The 27,251-nt window shown below is 38.7% G+C and overlaps 1 protein-coding gene across 2 annotated transcripts; it reads right to left on the bottom strand.

Moving 5' to 3' along the window:
* Window positions 1-130: 130 nt before the first annotated feature.
* On the bottom strand, window positions 131-27,251 carry YIPF6 (Yip1 domain family member 6). Of its 2 annotated transcripts, XM_027533349.1 has the most exons (7): window positions 26,953-27,249; window positions 13,692-13,820; window positions 12,580-12,658; window positions 9,873-9,915; window positions 7,503-7,628; window positions 6,725-6,882; window positions 131-4,812 (listed from the first exon to the last, which is right to left on the bottom strand). In XM_027533349.1, the coding sequence occupies exons 1-7, from the start codon at window positions 27,007-27,009 to the stop codon at window positions 4,694-4,696; spliced, it is 711 nt and encodes a 236-aa protein (XP_027389150.1). In that variant the 5' UTR covers window positions 27,010-27,249; the 3' UTR covers window positions 131-4,693. The 2 variants fall into 2 exon arrangements, with proteins under 2 accessions (XP_027389150.1, XP_027389151.1); XM_027533350.1 differs by lacking the exon at window positions 7,503-7,628 and having other exon boundaries at window positions 26,953-27,251.

Here is a 27,251-nt window from a genome sequence, read left to right as displayed (position 1 = left end):
GTGACTTCCTTTCTAACTTGCTGGCTGTGCAATCCTATACAGCATTCGATATTTTCTGATGACAGTATATCTGAAAACACTATGCAGCAAATATCCCCCTGCCTTTCAGCACAAGAAAGGCACATGCAAATTCTTTTCCAGTGTTTTTTATTTGTACATTTAATATTCACAAATCATTTTACAGATTTATTCTTTTCACAGGTTCTTTATAGGAAAAATGAGGATTAAAACAGCATATTGAAGAGGACCAAGAAATACCAGCAGTGATGATGCAAAGTACAAAGGCTCTGAAAGAGAACAGAGTGAACAAGAGCAGAATGTGGCCACTTCCTAAGAGGCTGGAACACTAACTTCATTAAGGCAAAACCTTTATTTACTGTGTTATTTCTCCCTCCCACCTAGTTTACCCAAGTAGAAAAGAATTCTATTCTCATACTACTACTGCTCTCTGACGTCTTAGGAATATAGCTGGTACTGTATGTGACCAGCGGCATCTCGACTATAAACACATGAATAGACAAGTTAAATTATGATGTGTTAACTATCCCTCTAGAAGAAATAAAACAAAGAGGCAGAAGCTACTTGATTCTTAAGACTTGATTCTTAAGATTCTTAAGATCCCTTAAAGGGGAGGGATATGTGTGGCTGGTGGTGCGAGGAGGGTGGGGCTCAAGGAGTGAGGGCAGCAAACCTAACTCTTCCCAATGTACAATTGCTCTTGTGTTTTTCTCAGATGCTGCTAATGTACTGCTCCAGTACTCAGGAAAAAGAACAAGTTATTGACCACCTACAGCTGTAGGTTGTAATGGCTAATAATGGGGAACATACCCTGGGGAAGGGGTGTATTTATTTCATATGCATAACAATGCAATTCAAAACTATTGTCCTACTATGATCTCAGATAATGTGTTTTCCTATTTTAAATCAATTTACTGTGTGACCTTGGACAATTTACTTAATCTTTCTGTCCCTCAATTTTCTACCAGTAAAATGAGGATTTTGGAAAAGACCCTGATATTGCTGGGAAAGACTGAAGGCAGAAGAGGGCGACTGAGGATGAGATGGTTGGATGGCATCACCAATTCAATGGACATGAACTTGAGCAAACTCCGGGAGATGGTGAGGGATAGGGAAGCCTGGCATGTTGCAGTCCATGGGGTCGTGAAGAGTCGAATACTATTTGGTGACTGAACAACAACAACAAAATAAGGATTGTACCACTTTATGTTGAAGATTGGAGGAGATGCACTGGCCAAATCAACAGACACAGAAAGAAGATTGATGGCTGCCAGGGGGTAGGGAAAAGGGAAAAAGGGAGTGACTGCTAATGTATATGGGGTTTCTTTGTGGAATGATAGAATGTTCTAAAATGAGATAATGGTGATAGGTGCACTATTATGTGAATATATTGAAAAATCACTGAACTGTACATTACTTTAAAAGGGTGAATTTTGTGGTAAAGTGTATCCCAATAAAGATGTTATAAAAATTCTTAAAAAAATAGAAGTGTCTGGTACACAGTAAGTGCCCAATAAATGTTAGCTATTATTAGTAGTAATATTATTGTCACATTATTATTTAGCCATCCTATGGCCTAAGTAAATCCCTAGAAATTATTTTTAATAAAAGTCCACAGAATCCAGAAAAGTATTTCTATTTTACATATATGATATATGGATTAACATTCACACGTTTATTTCTATCCAAATTGTCTGAGAAATGAACAGTTTAACTAAGAATCACAATTTCAGTATTCTACTCTAGAATAAAATAACTGCATGCAATGGATGTCTGATCATATTGTGATAGGTTTTAGGTAAATTTCAATGACTTGATGCTACCCAAGAATCTGAAACGATGGGAGATTTTCATTTTCATCTCCAAGAATAAACAAGAAGTCAAAACACAGTAAGTGCTTAGATTATGTAGTGTACACAGTTAAACTTTCAAATATATGCTTACTAGCCTTCTAATCACTTTTTGGGGAACATTTTATAAAATAACAAACAAACAGTAAAATGTTTACCATGCCCTGTGATTCCCCTCACCTTTCCCAAAAGAAAATCCCCAACACAGCAAAAAGATACAACTCAACTCACGCAATAAGTCACTTAAGAGGCAAAAGGCAAAAGATCTGACAATTAGTGACTGAATTTTAACACTACTACATAAAGATATTTGCATCAATTGAGTTTTTTATAATCTGAACAGCAATTAAATCCAGTCTTTGCCTTTCCTATTGCTAAAAGAATATGACAACAGTCAATCTCAGAAGTAGGAGCAGCAAGTGATAAACCACAATGGCAGTAATGCATCACATTAGGCAATGATGCTCACACACTTGAATTTCATCTAAAACATGAAACCTTCCAATTCTTGAAACAGAGTTTCCTTTGTTTGAGTCCTTTTCCCTTCTGGTCTTGCTTTCTATAATTATCCATGTGCCTCTGCAGCAAATCAGGGAAAGTTGTTTTGAGGGTTACGACTTTCAGATATTCAGGTCTTCTGTGACAGAAAGCAATGCACTTTTTTTGCATATATTAATATTTATTTATACCCTCAAACTGACCACTCATTTTCAGAAAGATAATTTCAAATAAAACTATTCCCTAAGTCACCCAAAACCAACAGATTAAAACAGAACAAGTTACCTTAACACCCAATATGTGTAATACCCTCCCTCTACCCCCAATCACACACAGACCCCCACCAAACTTGTGCCCTTAGGAATTTCTGATCAAATATTTAGCCTGAGTAAAATTCAGTTAAGTATTTAATTCCCTTTTAAGAAGCACAATTATTTCTTCAATTTTACATTATAATCATTGGGACAGATTATAAAACAACTTTGGAAGACAGTGTGTTTCGTGAGAAGTTAGAAAATTTCAGACAGTGGAAATGGATGACAAGTTAGGACCAATTTCAAACTTAGAACCAGTTTCAAAATATTTCAAAATATAAATATTTACTGGTTCAAGAATGAAATATTGGCTTTGTCCTAACAGGATTTATTTTGAAATTGTAAAGGGAAATTGAAACAAATACATAACCAAAATATCTGGACAAGACTGGGACATACAGACCCAACTTTGCAATGCTCTGTAATTGAATATCATTCCAAGGACTTATTTGTCCTAGTACTGTTCACTTGGTCTTGGTTAATCTATGGGATAGGGAAAATATGCTTTTACCATTACATATCTATGTGTAGGTCATCTTCAAATACAAATGAATAAATATTTAAATTCCATGATAAAAAAAATGTGGAATAAGAAATTGCTATCTTTATAAGTAACTGTATATTTACAATGAATGTTTTCTGCCTGACTCCTAATCTTTGTCTATTAAGAGTTCTTCACTGTGCAATTTACAGAAGGCAGCAGCTCATATTACCTTAAAGGAGCCCCAGTTAGCTGAATCAGCCGGTCTCAGACACTCTGCTCCCTTCAGACTTGTGTGTATAAACAGCTGAGAATACAAGTAGGTGCACATGTGCAAAAAAGTAACTGTCTAAAAGAAATCTAACTGGCTTTACAAATAAAGTCTAAAACCAAGAAAATAAACTGCTATTTCCCAACCTGAAAAACACACCTAATCAAAAAACTGCTAAGCCCATTAGTAGAAAAGGTGGCAGCTGTAAACTCAACTCATCCTATGTAATGCTTTAAGCACCTAGCTGTTCTGTCAATCAGCCATCAGAACACTAAATCTCTCCATGTTCATATGGCTGAATGCAGCCTTCTGATTTAGCTTTACTTTCTAGTTAGAGGCCAGACTACACAGAACAGTAAGAAATTCCTTACAGCTATGTTGTATCCAAACTGCCTCATTCTACCCTGAATAGAAGGTGCCCACATGATAATATGTATCAGGGACCTACCAATCTAAATTTCTGAGGTCTTCTACTTGGGTAAGTTCAAGCATTGGTCCACCAAGAGCTTCAGTCGAAGAAAAATCACATGTTCACTGCTAATATCTTAGCTTGCAAATGCAGAACTTGGGAGTAAGACTGAAAATTAAAGTGTCACTGAGCTGCTATTTAACATGGCAGAGAGGTGACTATACAGAAAGACTAAAAAAACTTATGCTTTAGATGTCCTTTGATTTTTTTTTAAGCAACAAGTGCAGAATTGTCTCTAATCAAAATCTGAATTTTGGTTAGTGCATGTTTTCTCCTCCCACATCTATGAACCCCCTTCCCAACCTCTGTCATTGTCTTTTTAAGCTTAAGAGAAATAAAATAGACAGACTATCCCTTCTTATTTATGAAAGAGAGGAATATTCTAATAGTCATAAGGCAATATGTTTAAGAGCTGCACCTGAACTGGTATTCTCAAAACTGAAAATATAGTTACCAACTCTATTCAACTTGCAGAATGAATCCATGTTGCTTTCCAAGTCATTGGCTGTCACCCAAATGAACCACAGTGATCCCATCATGCCTTAGGAGGCATTATATTGTGTGTACTATGCACACATATTTTAAAGAAATAACATTAAGAGGGAAAGGACAGCTTTTCAAACATTAGCTCCTTACATAAATGGTGACGGTGCTTTATGGCTCCTTTTTAATCACCTCACACACCCAGTTACCAAGTAACTCCAAAATAGACAAAAGAGGGCCAGAGGCAAAGCTTCATGGTGAATTGCATCTTTGAGATGAATTCTGAATTCCCTGGTTTTTAATTTCCATTTACTGAGGAGTGAAGGTGAGAATCATCCAACTGATGACAAAATAAAACAAGAAAACAGGATAAACGGCAAGGGCTTTGCGGTTTGGAGGCTGGCTATCAGCAAGAAAAGCAGTTGAAGCTAAACAAAACAAAACAAAAGGAATATTTAATACGAGTGTCACAACTATTAACATTTACTAAACTTGAATGTGCTTGGCATAGTCTGGGACACAGAATTATATACTACAAGTTCAGTTATATTTGTGACCTTAAAACCGCATTTGGCAGCAGGTGAGAGCTGCTTGGTTCAAGTATGGAAAGCTTTCCAACCATTTTAGATAGAAATCCTTCTAAAAGGGGTTTCTTACACTTTTATGAGTACCTACTGAACTGTGCTAAAAAGGCTTACAAAGCTCCTATGGCAAATGGTCTCACACTGTTGTATTTTTTGAGTAATTGTTCTTATTATCAACTCTTTTATTATTTACCTATTTCTCTGGCTGTGCCAGGTCTTAATTGTGGCACACTGGATCTTCACTGCCACGTGTGGGCTCTTCACTGTAGCATGTGGGCTCTTTAGTTACACCATGCAGGCTCTAAGTTGTGGCATGGGGAATTTTGTTATTTGACCAGGGATCAAACCCCAAGCATATGGAGCATGAAGTCTTGACCACTGGACCACCAGGGAAGTTCCTATCAGCTCTTTTAGATGCCAATCCTCTTGACCATTCAGGAAACACCTACTCACCTTTTTATTCAATAATGATCCTTCAAGGAAATCTTTGCTGAACAACCACCTGGCATCCTACCACCACAGGTAGAACTGCCCACTTATCTCTTCTGTGTCCCCACTATACCTGGCACAGACTTCTATTGCCCACCTGGAACACTTCATGGCCCTTAAATGTTTACATGCCTAGATTGTGAACTCAAGAGGATAGACACCATCCTAGCACAATGCCTGACACATAGTTTTTGCTTAATACACTTTAGCTGAATTACAGGTACCTCTCTCTCTCCTAAGATTCTACTTGCTGAACCCCTGTGGGCCTGGACACTGGATAACTAAGCTATTTAGAACTACATGTACAGTAAATTATCAGACTCTAAGTGAGGGAATGAGGGGTTCTTCCACAGGCAATTTTTTAATAGTCTTTGGGAAAGCAATTCTGGCATTCCCAAACCTTAGTTTGGATCACTTCTTGGCTTTTAACCATTTTCTAAAACAAAGAGATGTTACTGCACACAAAAATATTAGGCAGCCTATCTATCCCATTAAAAAGAAGCTAGTGAACACTTTCAGTTTAAGGTGGGGTTTCAAGAAAATTTTAGGGATGTACAAATAATGAATAAATAGCATTCATTGCCACTGCTATAGGCTCTCCTTAATCTTTAGCAGAATTTTCTACTGAAGCAGAAAAGTACTATGTAATGATATTTAACAACCTATACTGGGTGGTGCTATAGTAAAGTTCTAAAAAGGTATGTGATCTACTTGGGTTTGACACTTGACTCCCCTATTCTCTAGTTATATGTCCTAGGGCAAGTTGCTTAACCTCTCTGTGTCTGTTTCTCATCTATAAACATGGGACCAATAATAACACAGTTTTTATTTATTATGGTTGTTGTGAGGGTTAAATGAGATGACATATGTCAAGTACTTCCGACAGTGCCTGGCTTACAATAAGTAATCAGTAAATGTTAAATATTATCATGATTAATTTGTCTGGAAAAGGCTCATTTCTCAAGTCACCTATGCTTCCTATATGCCAGGACTAAGCTAGGTCTAGTGTAATCTCCTTTCCCAACCCTATCCATTATTTAAAGATTGAAGAAACAAGAAAGATGTGACTTCACATCTCACAAGTCCAGACAGCCAACTCAGATAAGATGGACATTATCCCTACTGAGAGCAGATGGTTCTATGGATAACATTAGCAAGAATCATATCACTAACGTGACTTATAAGTTACACTGCTCCTCATCTGGTCATCGTCTCTAACCCATATTTTCAGTCTGCTCTGCTACCACAGAGATAAGTACATTCTTACCTACTATAGACCAGGCAAACATGATGATCACCACAAAAAGCCGGACCATGAAGTTTACTGGTCCTGGCTCAGCCAAAAGTACCAGCCGGCAAACCAGCATTGCCATTGTCAGGGGAAGTATACAGTATCCCAGCACACAAAGGCTCTGAAAAAAAGATCTAAAAAACAACATATATCCATAAAGATCATAAATATAGTTGATCTATATCATGATACAATTTATTATACAGATTTCTATGTATCGTGGATCATTACTTTCCTCCAGATAGATATTACCTATACCCTAATGTTGATTTTATGAGGATAGACCTCTGTATTAAACATATGCCTTAGTTTTGCTCTCACCATACCCTCCTCCTCTCTACTTAAATGCCTTAACAGTCAGCCATTTAGGACCTAGATGATCTCTTTCTCCCACTAAACTGCTAAGATTTTGTTTCTTAATCTTTTCTGGTTTATAGACCTATTTGAGCATTTGTTGAAAGCCATGGGGCATCTGTTCCCAAAGACAAATGTAATCTTCTAACACAAAATGTGCTGCACATAATTTCAGCGGCTGGAGAGAGAACATCTGAAGCCTATCAAAGGACCCCAGATAATTTAACATAATTTAATTCAACTAGGTTATTTCTGTTCGGTGTCTTTAAGAGAACTTTCTTTTTGTTCTCATTTATTTTGATTTTTATTTTTGAAAAATACATAACAAGCCAGACTTCCTTAAAAAATCTAAGATATGCAACCTGGAAATGGAAAAAGGATGCATTTAAATAATACTCACATGTTTCCTCCAAGAAGTTTTGAGTTGAGGGTGATGGTAACTGCACCAAACCAGACAATGACAAACACTTCTGCAAACTGGGGCCCTCCATCTTTTTCGCTATCTACAGAGCCTCTTTGAAGCATTCTGTGACAAGGAAATGGCATGAGAGTTGCCTAACCTTATTTAGAGCAACACAGTTAAGGTACGGGTTCTCAAACTTTGAATCACAGTGCTGCTCTATATCTTACCTGAAGATCTCTTATAGGTTGTACAAAAGGAAAATGCCTCAAGTATATGGCAAGGCTCCCTTATTTCAAATTCCAAATCCCTCAGGACTACAAGGGATGTTCCCTTTGATCCTGTGGGAATGTTTAAATGGATTACTGAAGACCTTTTTTGGTTAAGCAGAGGATATAAACTGAAGGGCTAAGTGTGACTCACGGACATGAGGTTGCTGGTCCATATAATACTTTTAAAAGGTCTTAAATTCAAGTTGATGTTATTTTAAAATTGGGAGATTTCACATAAAAATATGCATTTCTGGATTTTCTTAAAAAATCAGAAGAGTTTCTATCACCGGGCCTGCATTTCTACATGGCAATTATCAGGTGCAGTTGACACAGCAGCAGATTCCTTCACCAGGGTTTTTGGTCACCAATTTGCAATGCATGCATATACACATTTGAATTTGTAATTCTTGGGTTAAGGTTATAGTTCTGGCATTTAAAAATGCAAACAGCCTATCTATTTAGTTGTTGATCTTATAAAAATCAAAGCATACAGATTATCACTAAAAGGCTTTCTTTGAGTAATTGAGCAGTCACTTAAATATTAAGAATTTAACACATAAACTGTTTTGAATTTTGAACTTATACTTCTACTCTGTGTCATTTTTTTCAGTAACAGAATAACATCACCTCAAAATTTCTTTTTTAACAACCTCTTCTTATTACAAGGTATAGACAAATCACACCCTAAGTCTTGCGCTGCTATGCTATTTGCCAGCATAGGCTTTTGTATTTTATGGTTCTGCATACTTCAAGTCCTGACAATGTGATGAGAAGAATGCTAGCCCCGATCACTTGTTCTCTGGAACTCCTATTATTTCAGCATGGTATGATAGAAAGAGGATTAACTGGTCTGGAAGGCAGGAGACTCAGATATTGATCCTAATTCTGTCATCAGATATGTAAACTGGAGCAAATCACTTGATGTCTTGGGACTCTGATTTTCTTCTTTGCAAATAAGCAGGATTAAATTCTATAATCTCTAATCTTTCAAAACTAAAAAAGCATATGCTCAGAGCTTTTAATATAAACACTTACATCAAGGCACTGGATTATGTCCCTTGATATGGTTATTAAAAGCATAAGATAGAGCACGCCACGTTTTTATCTAAATTACCATGCACTTGACTTTACATTTAAAAAGGGTTACAGAAGCCAGTAAGAAATTTGAATCTACAATCACAATAGGTTAGGCCTGGAAAGGACCCTCAACCATCTACTTTTATAGATATGGAAAAGGAAACCCAGAGAGGTTAGGTAGGAAGAGATGTGTAATAATCACAGAGGTAGAGAATGGGCAGTCAAGGAAATGTGAAGTGGAATTCCAGGTCTACCACTGATTGATTACGTGACGTTTAGTTCAGTCCTCAATCTCTTTGAACCTGAGCTTGTCTGTCAAAAGAGGAGAATAATATTCACTTCTTGTTATGGGGATAAGAGAAGGTATTTAGAAGTTTTTTTTAGAGACCCAAAGTCACTCTGCCGATAGCAAAGTTAGGATCAGAACCCAGAAATGGATCCTAGTGTAGTATTTTTTCCACTCTACCAGTGGTTATATTACCCTCTCCAGCAGAACTTTGGCTTTCCTTCTTCTGTCCTCTTCCCCTTTACATACAATGAGTATGGAAAATATAACACTTTGTGAAACACGATATTGCTTTGAACTCAACCACTTCTAATTTAATCTTATACTTTTAGTAAAATTTTAAAAGAATTATGTTTGCAAATAAATACTACTTTAATTGTTTGGTACTTAAACCTTTAAGATACTTAATTCACTTAGCTTAATGATGGGGAGGTAAATGAGTGTGAATAAATGTTGAAATGACTAAAACATAATAGTAACTATAGAAATTACTAAAACCGGGTAAGAACTCACTGATAAATGAGGGTGGGCATAATTTTCATATCTTTAATTCCATCACTCTTTGAACTGATATAGAAAGCTACTTGATTTTTTTAGATTTAAATGCATAAGGAGTATAATTTGCCAAAGAAGTCCAAAATGAAAAATTCAGTCAAAATCCCCTTCAATTTTGAAACTCCATGAAAAAAGTTTAGTCTATCTCAAATGACAAAGAAAGGAAATACAAGTACTTACAACGCAAGCGTCACACAAAGGATCAAAGGGCCCCATAAATCCCCTACAAGAAAGGAAAAGACAGAAAATTGTTAAGACACAGGCATATAGTATTTTCTGTCTTTTATTCTGCCATTCTTGGCATTCAGACATCAAGGCTTTCTCTGTCTGCCCAACCTTCCACCTCTCCTATCCCTCTATTGGCCTTCTCTGCTCCCCAATTCTGAATGCTTCATATATCTTTTAAATTTTGCTCATTTCATACAACACAAATCACCCCTCTCCTCAGCTACTACAGTAAAGAATCTGCCTGCAATGCAGGAGACCAGAGTTCAATTCCTGGGTCAGGAAGATCCTCTGGAGAAGGGAATGGCAATCCACTCCAGTATTCTTGCCTGGAGAATCCCATGGACAGAGAAGTCTGGTGGGCTACAGTCCATGGGGTTGCAGAGAGTCAGACATGACTGAGTGACTAACACACACACCACCTACTAAGCCACATTCCAGCAAGCTATTGTTAAAGACCAATAGGCAAGGAGTCAGAAGACTTAACTGCCCCACCCTGCACAGTGCAAAAGAAGACTAAACCCAAGTCACTTCACCAATCGGAGACTACGTTAGACAAGGCAAGTATAATCAGACTCATCTCAAAAATATGAAAAATGAAGTTGAGAAGAAGCGATGTGCCCAAGTTAATATAAACAGTTAAGTGTGGGGGTAGGACCAGAACCTAGAAACAAAATCAGAATCTTCTGATTCCTACTATAAAGTCCTTTCTACTCTACAACACAGGTTCCCTTTCATAATTACTACACTGAACTAGTACAGAACTGCTGTTCTTATAAAATGAGAAAACAGCCCAACATTGGTAATTTCATAGGGTTAAATATTAACAAATAACATGAAAACTTTTTGAAAACTATAAAGGCTCTGCCAATATCAGGTCTAAGCATGGTGGTTCTCAACCAATAGCTGTTGAGTGATTAATACACCAATAGTTCAGTAACATAAGGCTTAAAGCACAATTATCTTCCTCGAACAATATGAAAAAAGGTACATACTACTTCTAACTTTAACTTCACTTGTACATAACTTTACCTGAAAGGGTAATTTTGACACCACTGTGGAAAGTTTGTAAAAGATGTAAAAAAAAAAGAAAAATCACAATCCTAACACTCTAATAGACTATGTTTACTAGGTAAACAATAAAATTTTCATCTCCCAAACTGAAACTCCAACCCATTAAATAATAACTCCCCAAAATCCCCTCAGTCCCTGACAACCATTTTACTTTCTATCTCTATAAATCTCACTATTTTAGGTACCTAACCTAAGTAGAATAATATATATTCTTTTGTGTCTGGCTTATTTTACTTAGCATAAAGTCTTCCAAGGTTCATCAATGTTGTAGCATGAATCAGAATTTCACTCTTTTTAAAGAATAAGTAATATTCCATTCATATATGGTATATACCATGGTGTATATAACATACTTCATTTACTCATCCATCCACTGATAGACATTTGAGTTGTTTTCATCTGCTGCTGTGAACATGGGTATACAAATATCACTTTGAGTTCCTGCTTTCTAGTCTTTTGGGTATATACCCAGAAGTGGAAGTGCTGAATCATGTGATAATTCTCTACGTAATTCTCCAAGGAACCACCATGCTCTTTTTCACAGTGGCTGTACCATTTTACATCCCCACCAGCAATGCACAAGGGTTCCAATTTCTCTACATCCTTACCAATATTTGTTATTCTCCATTTCTTTGATCAGAGCCATCCTAATGGATCTGAAGTGGCATCTCATTGGATAAGACAGCTTTTGTGAGGAAGAAACTTCAACCTCAGAAAAGTTAACTGTCTTATCCAGGATCACACAGCTTGTGATGGAACCACTATCCAAAATCACACAGCTAGTGATGGAATCAATATTCAAAACCCAGATTTGTCCATGTTCTTTCCACTATATACCAGCTGTAGCAAATCATCTGTCAGCTTCAACCCACAATGTACTTTGCTGAAAAAGTATTCTGACACTGCATCCAATCACCACACAGTGATGGCACATTTGCCACATATCTGACATCCCTATGTTGCAGCAGAAATGCTGCCAAAATAGAAGGTACACTCATATCCAACATCACTGTTACTATTCTCAAACAACTGAGTCCTTTTTTTGGATAAAGGGTACTAAGAAAAACCAAGAATGTTTGAAAAGAAAAACTGAAAGTCTAACAATTTTGAGAATAAATTCTAAATACTAGCATAATTTTCTGCAAACACTGTTTTGGAATTCTTAAAGCAGTCAACAAGGATCATTCTGAAAGTAGAAATGTCAATAAAGTACTATTAATTTGTTCATCCTTAATGGGTATTCGCTATTACTCTAAGGTAACATTTAAACATTCTGTCTTTCCCTTGGAGATCATTAAGTTTCTTGGCTGAACAAAGTCACTATGTGTTTGCCATTTACAGAAATACTATTTGCAGTGTCTATTACAGCAGGTGAAAATATACAGTCTATTGATGAGGACAATATATTAAGCAAAATCTTCCAATCTCTGAAATTTCATCCTCAATTTTTAACTTTTTTCAAAACCTTCATCTATATTCATTTTTCATCCTGCAAAATGATATCAGTTTTATTACCACAAAGCCTTATAAATGCTTATGATAAGGTATGATGAAAAACAGCAAAGCCTCAAAAATCATACATACTTACAATCTCTCAAAAGAGTATTACTTTTCCTTGGGTACAAAACATGCATGAATTTTTTCCCAACAGCTTTTAGATCACGCATCTGAAAGATAAAAATATGCTGTACTGTAATGACCAAGGCTACCAAGCAGCTCCTTGAATTTGCTCAATTTTTTTATTTCAATCCCCCTAGGAGCCCTTCATTGAATTTTAGAGCCATAACTCCAGTCTAACTCCTTCACCATACAAACAAACCAGAGAGGTGGGGTTTTTGTGTTAACTCCTTTTTCTATTAACTTTTCCTTTAACTCCTAAAGTCAACATCTCACTCTTTACTACATTCATCAGTTCTGTTGATTTTGATTTTTTAAACACTGCAAAAGAGAAATATAGCCCTCTTAATATGCTACTTAAAGAAATGAAAATAATAGCACTAGTAAAATCTGTTCTGCAAAACACAGCATCTAACTTTCAGTTCAACACGATAAGGTCACAAGAGCCAAAGGGCCTGCTCCTAAGCTACCTCACTCTTCACAATATGTAAAATCAATTAATTTTCAAAATTTCCATTCATTCTGGCAAAAGAATCCTAGAAGTCAGATTTTAAAAAATCAAGACATTTGAAGAAGGGTACAGTCATTTAACTTCTCAAAATATAGTTGAGGTAATTCTGTCCTAATTTTTTCACCTAAAATTTTCTTCATGTCATTAATAGTTCTTTGAAAACATGATTTTTAATGGTTGTTAACCATTCTACCACAGAGATGTAACATAATCTACTTAGCCAATTACTCTTCTGTTCAACTTTTCCCCACTATAAAGACTGCTGTAACAAACATCTTTGTGTAAATATTTTTCTTTTAAAATTATCTTTGTATTGAATTTTTTCTCCTTATACGATACCTAGAGAAACAGAATTATCACCTCAAAAAAATATGAACATTTTAAGTTCCTTAATATCCATCACAGTCAAAATGATTTCCAAAAAGGCTGTACCAAATTATTCTCTAGGGGAGAATCTTAAACTTTAATAAATAAAATACACTGAAAATTAGTGAACCAAACAAAAATATTACAAAGTGCTATTATTTAGCCCATGACACTGAACAGAAATTCTCTCAACTCATCTAACTTACAATGGTATTCTGAACAGACTCATTTAATGTGGAGCTGTCAAATTCCCGAACGCGCGATCTCACAGGAATGGTGATTTCTCCTTCCACAGGGATGTCTTGTGAGATAGATATATCAGAAAGGCCTGCAAACTGAGAAGAGTTAGGGAAAAAAAAAATTAAAGCCTGTAATAAACTGCAGGATTCCCCCAAAGACATCATTTCCCAGTGAGCAGGACTATATCTTTTTATAGGGTTTTATACAGTTTTTAAAGTAAGGTGTTAGTTCACCAAACATTGAACAGTACAGTTAATTAAAATTCTCAAATACTTGTTTCTTTTAAAGAAGGAGATGGAATATGATGAAAAATATTATAAAGTAAATGGCATAGATATTTTATGGGCTTTCCTAGTGGCACAGTGGTAAAGAATCTGTCTGCCAATGCAGGATTCGCAGGTTTGATTCCTCAGTCAGGAAGATCCCTTGGAGAAGGAAATGGCAACCCATTCCAGTATTCTTGCCTGGGAAATCCCATGGACAAAGGAGCCTGGTAGGGGGTCAGTCCATGGGGAAACAAAAGAATCAGAGACGACTTAGCAACTAAAACAACAACAATAGATATTTTCTTGGCCTCAAATAGTTTCTTTCAAGCATGAAATCTTAACAGGACATAGCTAGTAAGATTACAGAACTACTGAAAAAAGTGACCTTTCAGTGATCACATCTTAGCACTGTCATGATTCTTTTACACTTCTGCTCTTTAGTGGGCTCTAGTGGCCTCTGCTGGCTAAGAGGAACATTATGTAAAATCTAAAAGAAAATTGGGAAGAACAGAGAAACAGTAAAGCACGTTATTTATCCTTTTTTTTTTTTTTTTTTTACCAGATTGTTGGCAACCACAGAACAAATAACATTTCCAAAGTGAACTGCAAGATTGAAAACTTTTAAACTCTTATATTCATATGTCAAATTTAATTACTGCAACTGAAACTCTAGAATCTTCAAGTTCCTAAGAAAAGAGAAGCAATCCCTCCTCATATGGTTCTTGGTCCAATGGGTCTAATGTTTAGTGTGAAAAGGTTGCAGGTAAATGAAAAACAAGACAGTACAGTAAAATTTTAGAAAGAATAAGGTTGTTCAAAAAACTTACAAAAAACAACTTTTTGATCACAGTTTTATTAAAAGTACTTGGAAATTCTTCACCCATTAGACTGGCAAAACCCAAGTTTGACAACACACTCTGCAAGTAAAGCTGAGTTGAAAGAGCACTCACTGTTGGTGGGAAGGCAAAATGGTACTAGGCCCTACTGAAGATGAATCTGGCAATATCTGGCAAATTTACATATGGATTGCTCACCACTTTCAGGAGTCTAAAGCAGTAAATATACAAAAAGACATATACACAAGGCTCCTCATTACAATACTACCTGTAAAAGCAAAAAAAAAAAAAAAAAAAAACCTGAGAATAGCCCAAATGTCCATCAACAGAGAACTAGTTGAATAAAGCATGGTATGTCATAATGGAATGTTATGCAGCTGTAAGAGGAATGAGGATATCTCTAAAGAACCATCTGGTTGGCAAAAAAGTTCCTTCAGTTTTAAAGTAAAAATAAAAGACACATTTTTCATCTTCACCAAGAACTTTACTGAACAATGTACTCACCATTTGTTCTACTACTTTGCCATTTTTCAGGCAACTACATAATTCCATCTTCCCAAAACTTTGTATTTTCTGAGCAAAGAACTATTCTAGGTGCCTTTTACAATCTTCTAGGGAATTGAAATTTTTTTCCATTAAGAGAATTTTATAAAGACCAAAATAAATGGAAATCTGAAGGTGCAATGTCTGGTGAATACAGTGGATGAATCAGAACTTCCCAGCCAAACTATTTATTATGTTTTTGCCAGGTCATCAAAGAAACTTAGGTCTTGTGTTACCCTGAGGAAGATTATGTATTTTCTGTTGACTAATTCCAGACACTTCGCCAAGTGCTGCTTTCAGCTGGTCTCACTGGGAGCAGTACTTGTTGGAAGTAATCTGTTGGTTTTCCAGAAGGCGCTCATAATAGAGGACTCCCTTCCAATCCCACCATGTACACACTGTCTTCTTTGGATGAAGACCAGCCTTTAGTGTGGTTGGTGGTGGTTCATCTCACTTGCCCCATGATCTCTTCTGTGGATACTGTCCAGCAGTGTGGAACTTTTTATTGCCCAACACAATTTGTTTTTAAAAATGGAATGTTTTCATTATGTTTCAGTAGACAATCATATGTGGAAATATGGTCAAGAAGTTTGGGGTTTCTTCCTGCTTAACTTACGTGGAACCCAAAAATCAATTAACATAATCAAGCTGGTGCAAATGATTTTCAATGTTTGATATGGATATTTTGAGTAGGTCGGTGATTTCCTGCCTGATAATATATAACTTTGATTGTTCTCAATTAATGTCTTGATTTGAACGTTATCAGCTTCAACTGTTCTACCCAACCATGGAGCATCAACCAGCACACGAAACTTCCCAAAGCACTTCTGACATGTTCTATCAGTCACAGCACTTTCTCCATATACTGTACAAATCTTTTTGTGTTTCAGTTTCGTTTTTACCCTTCTTGAAATAATAAAGCATGATATGCCAAAAATGTTGTTTTTCCTCCCATCTTCAATATTAAAATGGCTATACAAAAATTCACCAATTTTGGTAAGTTTTAAAAAAATCAATGTGATATGACAGCTGTCACAAGCTAACACAATTGGTTCAAATGAAGTTAAAGACAACTAAGCATTTCTTCTCAGTAATCACCCTCTCTGTTTTTTTCAGTCTAACCTTATTGAAGCTTTTGATAGCTAAGTCTAAGTAATCTCTCTTTGTAAATGTCACAATGCACTTGAAAAATGTGGTTATTTTCAAATATCTTTTGATATTGATTTCTAACATAATTCCACAGTGAGTGAAAATGGCAACCCACTCCAGTACTCTTGCTTGGAAAAGTCCATGGACAGAAGAGCCTGGAGAGTCCATAGGGTTGCAAAGAGTTAGCCACAACTAAGTGAGCATACGAGAATAGATTCTGTATAATTTCAATACCTTTAGATCATGAAAATTTTGCACTTTACGGCCCTGGATATGTTCCAGTGTCTCTGAGTCTATAGTCCATGGGAATGTGAAAAGAATTTGTATCCTACTGTTGTGTGAACTGGTTCACAGTGCTTTTCAGATCTACTATATCCTTCCACTTCTCTGTATATTCATTAATTTTTGAGAGTTTGATACTGAAACTCCAAATAAAAATCTTAGTTTATCTACTTAAAAATAATTGTAATATACAGTGGAACTATATGCAACCTTTGCTATATATGCTGTGCTTTGCTGGAGCAGCCGTGAAGAGAGACCCCATGTCCAAGGTATGAGAAACCCAAGTAAGACGGTAGGCACTGAGAGAGGGGATCAGAGGGCAGACAGACTGAAAGTACAATGACAGACAACTAGCCAATCTGATCACATGGATCACAGCCTTGTCTAACTCAATGAAACTAAGCCATGCCAATAGCTGGGTCATGGTGGAGAGGTCTGACAGAATGTGGTCCACTGGAGAAGAGAATGGCAAACCACTTCAGTATTCTTGCCTTGAGAACCGCATGAACAGTATGAAAGGCAAAAGGATATGACACTGAAAGAGGAACTCCCCAGGTCAGTAGTTGCCAAATACGCTACTAGAGATCAGTGGAGAAATAATTCCAGAAAGAATAAAGGGATGGACCCAAAGCAAAAACAATACCCAGTTGTGAAAGGGACTGGTGATGGAAGCAGGGTTCGATGCTGTAAACAGCAATATTGCATAGGAACCTGGAATGTCAGGTCCATGAATCAAGGTAAATTGGAAGTGGTCAAACAGGAGATGGCAAGAGTGAACATCAACATTCTAGGAATCAGTGAACTACGATGGACTGGAGTGGGTGAATTTAACTCAGATGACAATTATATCTAGTACTGTGGGCAATAATCCCTTAGAAGAAATGGAGTAGCCATCATAGTCAACAAAAGAGTCCAAAATGCAGTACCTGGATGCAATCTCAAAAACGACAGAATGATCTCCGTTCGTTTCCAAGGTAAACCATTCAATATCACGGTAATCCAAGTCTATGCCCCAACCAGCAATGCTGAAGAAGCTGAAGTTGAATAGTTCTATGAAGACCTACGGAGAAGGCAATGGCACCCTACTCCAGTACTCTTGCCTGGAAAATCCCATGGACAGAGGAGCCTGGTAGGCTGCAGTCCATGGGGTCGCGAAGAGTCAGATACGACTGAGCGACTTCACGTTTACTTTTCACTTTCATGCACTGGAGAAGGAAATGGCAACCCACTCCAGTGTTCTTGCCTGGAGAACCCCAGGGACAGGGAGCCTGGTGGGCTGCCGTCTATGGGGTCACACACAGTCGGACACGACTGAAGTGACTTAGCAGCAGCAGCAGCAGCATGAAGAATTACAAGACTTTCTAGAACTAATAAACACCCAAAAAAGATGTCCTTTTCATTATACGGGACTAGAATGAAAAAGTAGGGAGTCAAGAAACACCTGGAGTAACAGGCAAATTTGGTCTTGGAGTACAGAATGAAGCAGGGCAAACGCTAATAGAGTTCTGACAAGAGAACGCACTGGTCATAGCAAACACCCTCCTCCAACAACATAAGAGAAGACTCTATACATCGACATCACCAGATGGTCAACACCGAGATCAGATTGATTATATTCTTTGCAAGCAAATATGGAAAAGCTCTATACAGTCAGCAAAAACAAGACTGGGAGCTGACTGTGGCTCAGATCATGAACTCCTTATTGCCAAATTCAGACTTAAATTGAAGAAAGTAGAGAAAACCACTAGACCATTCAGGTATGACCTAAATCAAATCCCTTATGACTATACAGTGGAAGTGAGAAACAGATTTAAGGGCCTAGATCTGATAGAGTGTCTGATGAACTATGGATGGAGGTTCGTGACATTGTACAGGAGACAGGAATCAAGACCATCCCCAAGAAAAAGAAATGCAAAAAAGCAAAATGGCTGTCTGAAGAGGCCTTACAAATAGCTGTGAAAAGAAGACAAGCGAAAAGCAAAGGAGAAAAGGAAAGATATACCCATTTGAATGCAGAGTTCCAAAGAATAGCAAGGAGAGATAAGAAAGCCTTCCTCAGTGATCAGTGCAAAGAAATAGGGGAAAACAACAGAATGGGAAAGACTAGAGATCTCTTCAAGAAAATTAGAGATATCAAAGAAACATTTCATGCAAAGATGGGCACAAGAAAGGACAGCAATGGTAGGGACCTAACAGAAGCAGAAGAGATTAAGAAGAGGTGGCAAGAATACACAGAAGAACTGTACAAAAGAGATCTTCATGACCCAGATAATCACGATGGTGTGATCACTCACCTAGAGCCAGACATCCTGGACTGTGAAGTCAAGTGGGCCTTAGAAAACATCACTACAAACAAAGCTAGTGGAGGTGACGGAATTCCAGTTGAGCTATTTCAAATCCTGAAAGATGACGCTGGGAAAGTGCTGCACTCAATATGCCAGCAAATTTGGAAAACTGAGCAGTGGCCACAGGACTGGAAAAGGTCAGTCTTCATTCCAATCCCAAAGAAAGGCAATGCCAAAGAATGCTCAAACTACCACACAATTGCATTCATTTCACACGCTAGTAAAGTAATGCTCAAAATTCTCCACGCCAGGCTTCAGCAATATGTGAAACATGAACTTCCAGATGTTCAAGCTGGTTTTAGAAAAGGCAGAGGAACCAGAGATCAAGTTGCCAACATCTGCTGGATCATTGAAAAAGCAAGAGAGTTCCAGAAAAACATCTATTTCTGCTTTATTGACTATGCCAAAGCCTCTCACTGTGTGGATCACAATAAACTGTGGAAAATTCTGAAAGAGATGGGAATACCAGACTACCTGACCTGCCGCTTGAGAAATCTATATGCAGGTCAGGAAGCAACAGTTATAACTGGACATGGAACAACAGACTGGTTCCAAATAGGAAAAGGAGTACATCAAGGCTGTATGTTGTCACCCTGCTTATTTAACTTATATGCAGATGATATCATGAGAAACGCTGGGCTGGAGGAAGCACAAGCTGGAATCAAGACTGCTGGGAGAAATATCAATAACCTCAGATATGCAGATGACACCACCCTTATGGCAGAAAGTGAAGAAGAACTAAAGAGCCTCTTGATAAAAGTGAAAAAAGAGAGTGAAAAAGTTGGCTTAAAGCTCAACATTCAGAAAACTAAGATCATGGCATCCAGTCCTATCACTTAATGGCAAATAGATGGGGAAACAGTGGAAACAGTGGCTGACTTTATTTTTCTGGGCTCCAAAATCACTGCAGATAGTGACTGCAGCCATGAAATTAAGACGTTTGCTCCTTGGAAGGAAAGTTATGGCCAACCTAGACAGCATATTCAAAAGCAGAGACATTACTTTGCCAACAAAGGTCCGTCTAGTCAAGGCTATGGTTTTTCCATGTATGGACGTGATAGTTGGACTGTGAAGAAAGCTGAGCACTGAAGAATTGATGCTTTTGAACTGTGGTGTTGGAGAAGACTCTTGAGAGTCCCTTGGACTGCAAGGAGATCCAACTAGTCCATCCTAAAGGAGATCAGTCCTGAGTGTTCATTTAAAGGACTGATGTTAAAGCTGAAACTCCAATACTTTGGCCACTCCAATACTTTACGAAGTGCTGACTCACTGGAAAAGACTGAGGGGAAAGATTGAGGGCAGGAGGAGAAGGGAACCACAGAGGATGAGATGGTTGGATGGCATCACCGACTCGATGGACATGGGTTTGCATGAACTCTGGGAGTTGGTGATGGACAGGGAGTCCTGGTGTGCTGCAATTCATGGGGTTGCAAAGAGTTGGACACGACTGAGAGACTGAACTAAACTGATATGCAACCTTGTTATGTATTTTCCAAGTCTCCTATAAATGTGTCATCATACTTACATCATTAACTAAAAATTAAAAAAGGACAACTAAGCACTTCTTGTGGCTATCTTACAGATAAAACCAAACTTTTTCACCTCAATATTATGGCGTGTTAATGTGAATGTAAAGAAAAGTTTGTATAATACATCTAAGACAGGAAGAGATACAAATATATATTATACACATAGACACACACACACACACATATCTGAATGTTACCTTTTAAAAATAAGAAATAAATAATGCAATATGACTTAGAAATGATCCCTGAAAATACAGTCTTCCCTCGTGGTCAGATGGTAAAGAATCCACCTACAATGCAAGAGATCTGGGTTGGGAAGATCCCTTGAAAGAACAAATGGCAATCCACTCCAGTATTCTAGCCTGGAGAAACCCATGGACAGAGGAGCTTGGCAGGCTACAGTCCATGGGATCACAAAGAGTCAGAATGACTGAGAGACTGAGTATGCACACACAAAGTGACTTAAGTCACATGTAATGCAAGTAGTATTTATAGAGTTTTTTTTAAAGCTTCCTATTTAGGAAAGGAGGGAAAAAGGTGGAGGAAACAAGGAGAGAAGTTAGGCTTCTTAGAATACACACTGTTCTGTATTTATGACTTGAAGTCATATAAATACTTCACAGAATTATTAAACAAAATTAAAATTTTAAAGTAGTCCCTAAAACTGAAAGAAAAATGGAACAAATTAACCTGCTAACTATACTAAATAAATAATTTTCTATTTAAAAAAATAAATAAATAAATAAAAATATAGTTTAAGTTTATAATTATAAAGAATATGTTGATATGTGTTATTTTCCTTTAAAATTCTTACTATAAAAAAAATAAAATAAATTAAATACATAACCACACAAAGAGCAACTATCTCAAGTGAGTTTACAACACTGTAGTTTGATTTCTAATCAGGATATAGAAAGCTGGAATGAGCATTCCATCCACTAGAACAATGAGAAAAAGCCAGATTAATTACAAAATCATAATTTTCCTTGAATCCATCAGAGCTGAGGTTTTAGGGCAACCAAGTATCATGAAAGAAATCTAAGGAAAAACAGGCACTTCCAAGAAGAGATGGAACTGGCTCATCTGCAGCAAACCATGAGAACAACACTGGGCATAACAGATGGTAAAGAATACAGCTAAAACTTAAAATGAACTGCTAAAGACCACGTGTGGACTGTTATGACAGGATAGCACCCTTTTAAGCATTAGACACAGGGGGAGTTCACATCCAGTTGCAGGCTCTTCTCCACAGACTTCCACTATCTAGGTGTGGTGGCGGGAAGCAGCTGCCTCTTCTGAGAAAAGCAGAGAGCCCAGCTCAGACCCTTCCCCCCTACAGAAAAAGAGCCTTAAAGCCAAAGGGGGAAGATCAGCAAAACCTGTTGTTTTCAGAGCACAGGTGAAGGCCCACTGTGGCTGGGGAAAGGGAAAAGACAAACCTCACTACTCATGGGGGGAAGGATGGGAAATCATCCTGCTACTGCTGCTGCTGCTAAGTCACTTCAGTCGTGTCTGACTGTGTGCGACCCCATAGATGGCAGCCCACCAGGCTCCCCCGTCCCTGGGATTCTCCAGGCAAGAACACTGGAGTGGGTTGCCATTTCCTTCTCCAATGCACGAAAGTGAAAAGTGAAAGTGAAGTCGCTCAGTCCTGTCCAACTCTTAGCCACCCCATGGACTGCAGCCTACCAGGCTTCTCCGTCCATGGGATTTTCCAGGCAAGAGTACTGGAGTAGGGTGCCATCGCCTTCTCCGAGCATAGGGGGCTAGCCACTCCTAAAAGACCAAACGTAAGATTAGAGGATTGAGGTCAAGTTTGAGGATTGAGGTCAAGTTTGAGTACTGTGAGGACTTCCCTGATGGCTCAGACGGTAAAGCGTCTGCCTACAATGCGGGAGACCTGGGTTCAATCCCTGGGTTGAGAAGATTTCCTGGAGAAGGAAATGGCAACCCACTCCAGTACTCTTGCCTGGAAAATTCCGTGGATGGAGGAGCCTGGTAGGCTTCAGTCCATGGGGTTGCAAAGAGTAGGACACGACTCAGCGACTTCACTTGAGTACTGTGATACAAACCTGGTCTCTTGGGAGTGGAAGAAAAAACGATCCAGTCAATCACACCTATGTAATGAAACCTCAGTAAAAACTAGATATGTGGGTGAGTTTCCCTGGCAATATTCTACATACTGTCTGTCATACATCAACATATCAGGAGGGTAACAAGGTCCTGCCTTTACTCCACAGAGAGAAGACAAGGAAGCTTTGTATTACGAACTACCTCAGACCTCAACCTACACATCTCCCCCTCTTGCTGGTTGGGACTGTACCCTTTTGCTATAATAAAAGTGTAATTTTAAGTATACCATTGTCCTGAGTTCTGTGAGTCATTCTAGTGAATTACAGAGCCTGATCATAGGAACCCTTGAATTTGTAGTAGTTCAGAAGTGAGGGTGGTCCTGGTAACCTCCAAACCTGTGGCTGGTATATGAAGTGGCCAATCTTTTGGAAGACTGGGCCCTTAACCAGGGAAGTTTGGCCTAACTCCAGTTATTTGGTTTTGGAAGTGACTATAGTCACTAATGGAGAAGAAAATGGCAACCCACTCCATTGTTCTTGCCTGGAGAATCCCAAGGATGGCAGAGCCTGATGGGCTGCCATCTATGGGGTCATACAGAGTCAGACACGACTGAAGCGACTTAGCAGCAGCAGCAGTAGTCACTAAAGTGCCATGTGATTCCCACTCACCCCTCATCCCAACCCTTCCTCAATATCTCTTCTCCAGAGAATCAGAAACATTGCTCAGTGAACTGAGCCAGGATCTGAAGCTCTCCAGCCCCATATATGAGACAGTGCTACCAGGCCCTCAGCTAGTGGACCTTGCTCTCTGACTAGCCCCTTGGTAAGGATGAAAGGTGACTTGGACCTCATATTCCTCCCCTTCCTCTGTGCTGGCAGGCTTGTGCACATACAAACATATGTGTGCATATAAACACATGTGCACACTTTGCTGCCTGGCTTGGGCCAATGAGGGGAGCAAGTAAAGGCCAGGCCAAAAACACACAGTAAATGTGGGGACTGCAGCCTTAAGAAAGCAGTTGGGAACAGATAGGTCATACTACTGACCAAAATTCTGAGGGGAAAAAGAAGTCAACAAGGTCAACAAGCGGGCTGGGGTGGGTGAAATCAAGCAGGAAAACAACTTGGTCCAAGCAGGCAGATAGGGGCTTAGTGGCATGGTCCACCTGGGACCAATATCCTTCCAGACCCTAGGCTACAGCGATTATTACGGCTCTTTTTTCTGCTCCTTAGATAGGCAATAGACAAGCATTACCCAAGATTCTATATTCTCAAGTCTATACAGATGATTCCAAACCAATCTCTCTAGTCCTGACCTCTTGTGAGCCCTGAAGTCCAGATTTTAGTGTCCAACTACCTGCTGGATATCTACTGGATGGTCTGTCAATCAATATCTGGAACTAAACATTTCCAAAAGTGAATGAATCAACATTTAGGGCCCTCATCCTCTTCTGTATTTCTGTTCAGGGTATCACTTTCCTCCCATTTATCTATAGACTTGTTTTTCAAAATGTGATACTGGGAGCAGCAGCAGCAGCACCATCTGGGAGCTTATTAGAAACGCAGAATCTTAGGCCTCATCTCAGACCTACTAAAAGAGAATCTGCAATTTAATAAGATTCCCCAGATGATTGCTAGCATGTTAAAGTTTGAAAAACACTAAGACACATTCTTCCTAGCACTGCAAATGCTCGAGGATTCTGCCTTTCTCAAATCTTCACATCTACCGCTGCTATAATCCAGGTAGCCGTCACTTCATTCCAGAACTACTGCAACAATTACATGGTATTCTAGATTCCATGCATTTTCCATGGTAACTTTTCCTTTGTTATGTTGTCAAATTCATGATTTAAAACCCTTCCCTCCTCAAAAATTTCCACTGACACGTTGTTGCCTGTTAAACCTCCCAGCACAGTAGTCAATAAAAGGAAATAACACTTATTGCATGATTATTATGTGCCAGGCACTCTACTAAGTCTTTTATGTGTATTAATTTATTCAATCCACTGAACAACCCTGTATTACTTTATCTCCATTTTACAGATAGGGAAACTGAGACATGGAGAGATTTTGGTAATTTCCCCAATATCCCACAGCTAGTTAAACGACAGAGCATAGAACCAAACCTAGACAATTTGAACCCCAGAGCACACAAAGCCACTGTTCTATACTGCCTCTCTACTACAGTAGCTTTATCTTTTAAGGCTTCTTTTCTAATACTTCCCTGTGCTTCAACCACAGTAATCTCTCTGTTGTTCTACAAATACATTAGTATCTCCTAACCTCTGTATCTTCACCGATGAGAGTCTGTGTAGCATTAATGGTAACAGTCTTGGTTTCAGAAGCAGACCCAGGTTCAAATTTCAGCCTGGTTACCCTAGGGAAATCATCAAATCTCTCTGAGTCTCATCTCCTCACCTTCAAGTAAAACACAGTCTAAAAACCACCTAACTGAAATAGTTGCTATAAAGTTTAGAAAATATGCAAAGGATATATAGCACAATCCTGGCACATATCAGGTAATCAATCATTCATAGCTCTTATGTTCACATCCCACCCATCCTTTGAGTCTCCCTCAAATATAACTTCTACCATGTTGCCTGCTTCATCACCTCAACAAGACATGATAGCACCTTTTAAATTATGTTAAAATGTTATGTGTAACTTTCTTACATACTGTCTTATGTTAGCATTGTATGTTTGTCTTATGCCTAAAACCAGTCTGTAAGCACCATAAGGACAGGCCACTTGTATTTCTTAAACCAACTAGCATAGTGTATTACACTTTGTGGGAGTTCAACAAACACTGCTGAATAGAAGTTTATTGGATACTGAGTAATGGGTTATCAGAACCACTAAAATTAATTGGGGGAAAGCTTCATAAAAGAGAAGTGGGGCAGTTTAGATGAAAAACAGGAACTAAAAACATCTAAACTCCTGTAACTATGGCATACCATGCCCTATGCTTATATTAGTTCATTTAGTACTCTGACTCTGTGGTGACTTACTATCATTTTCCAAAAGGCAAAACTGGGGTTCAGAGTGATTTCCTCAAGGTCACAAGTACTCCGTGAGAACTTGGACCTACTCACTCTCTTTCACTGTTGTATCCACCATGCCTCAAAGAGTGCCTGGATCATAGTGGATGCTCAATAAATATTTGTCAAAAGAATGAAGAGATGAACAAATAAAGCTAGTAAGCAGAACCATAACTAGAATCAGTTTCACCTGACTCCCAGGTCAGTCCTCTACTATGTTGACAATTTAAAACAGAGAAAAGGAATGTACTATTTATTGAGCATCTACTCATAAACACTATTTGGGACATAACTAAATGTTGTTTGGGAGGTGGGATGGGGGGCAGAATGTTGAGTTGACACTACTCAGTTATGGTACTAGTTTTATTAGACATTTCACATAAATTATGTCATTTCAACTTCCTAAAAACTTTTTGAGGCAGGTATTTTTATGTCCATTTTACACATGAAGAAATACTCTTCATTAAATGACTTGCCCAAATTCACACAAGTGCCAGAATGGGTGATTCTGGACCAAGTAACATTAACTCCAAACCCTGTGTTCTTAAATACATGTCCAGGCTTTGGACTTGTAGTACTTGCAATAGACATTCTGTCCTCTGCAGAGACAGGAGCAAGAGATCATCATGAAGAGGACTGCAAGGAGCTGTGACAAGGGAGGGCAGGGATTAAAACAGGACGACTGGGGTTCACTGAGCAAATAAATAATCAAGTTATAATGTCCCATGAGAATCAATCTCTCATTAATCCCAGAATGCTGCTACTCCATCGAGGACTAGTGACAAGTCTCGATAAAATAGGGGACAGCAGATGCAAAGATACTTAAATCGCCTAAAGCTCAGCATTTAACAAAATGAAGGGGAGAAGGACAAGTGGCGAGAGTGAAAGGAAAGTGAATGAGAGAGTGAATGAGAGTTTCACAAGAAGGCGAGGAAAGAAGGAGGGGGGCGGCGGCGAGGAGAATGGCGGGGGAGGCGGGGGGGGTGGGGGTGGGCAGTTAGCCCAAAGAACAGGTAGAGGGTTGGGACTGGATCTGGCATCCGATACAGGAAGGGCCTGTCGGGAGAAAGGAATTCCAGTACTCTCAAGTACAAGCCCATCACCCTACTTCCTTAAGGGGCACTTTGCCTCACCCTCGGTCCCCTTTGTCGCAGATACCAAGCTCACCAGGGGCCTGGGCGTTGTTGTCCCCGGGTCTCCTGGAGACTCCACCGCTTCTGCCATCTTGGCCCTCCTCCCGGTCGCTCCCACAAGCCTTTGCGGAACCTGCGACGTGGAGGCCGCGGCCCGTCAGCGCGTCTGCGCGCGGAGGCCGCGTCACCAAAAAGCGCCTAACAGCTGCTGGCGGCCCTGGCACTCGTGTCTCGTCTTCTGGCTGTTGGACAGGGGGATTCGTGTCGCCTCAGTTCCTTTCTTCGGGGCCAGGAGTGTCGCTAAATACGCTCCCTTTTTAACATTCAACCCTG

This window comes from Bos indicus x Bos taurus, chromosome X (genome assembly GCF_003369695.1).
Source record: "Bos indicus x Bos taurus breed Angus x Brahman F1 hybrid chromosome X, Bos_hybrid_MaternalHap_v2.0, whole genome shotgun sequence".
Taxonomy (NCBI): Eukaryota; Metazoa; Chordata; class Mammalia; order Artiodactyla; family Bovidae; genus Bos; species Bos indicus x Bos taurus.
The sequence above is the reverse complement of the archived record's forward strand: the minus strand, read 5'-3'. Positions and strand labels throughout refer to the sequence as shown.

Bases quoted from the DNA above. Each gene is read 5' to 3' on its own strand.
- YIPF6 (XM_027533349.1), bottom strand. From the start codon at position 27,009: ATGGCAGAAGCGGTGGAGTCTCCAGGAGACCCGGGGACAACAACGCCC. The intron at 7,629-9,872 runs GTAAGTACTTGT...TCCTTGTCACAG, and splicing joins CTTTGTGTGACGCTTGCGTT to AATGCTTCAAAGAGGCTCTG. The intron at 4,813-6,724 runs GTAAGAATGTAC...TGTTTTGTTTAG, and splicing joins GTTTGCCTGGTCTATAGTAG to CTTCAACTGCTTTTCTTGCT.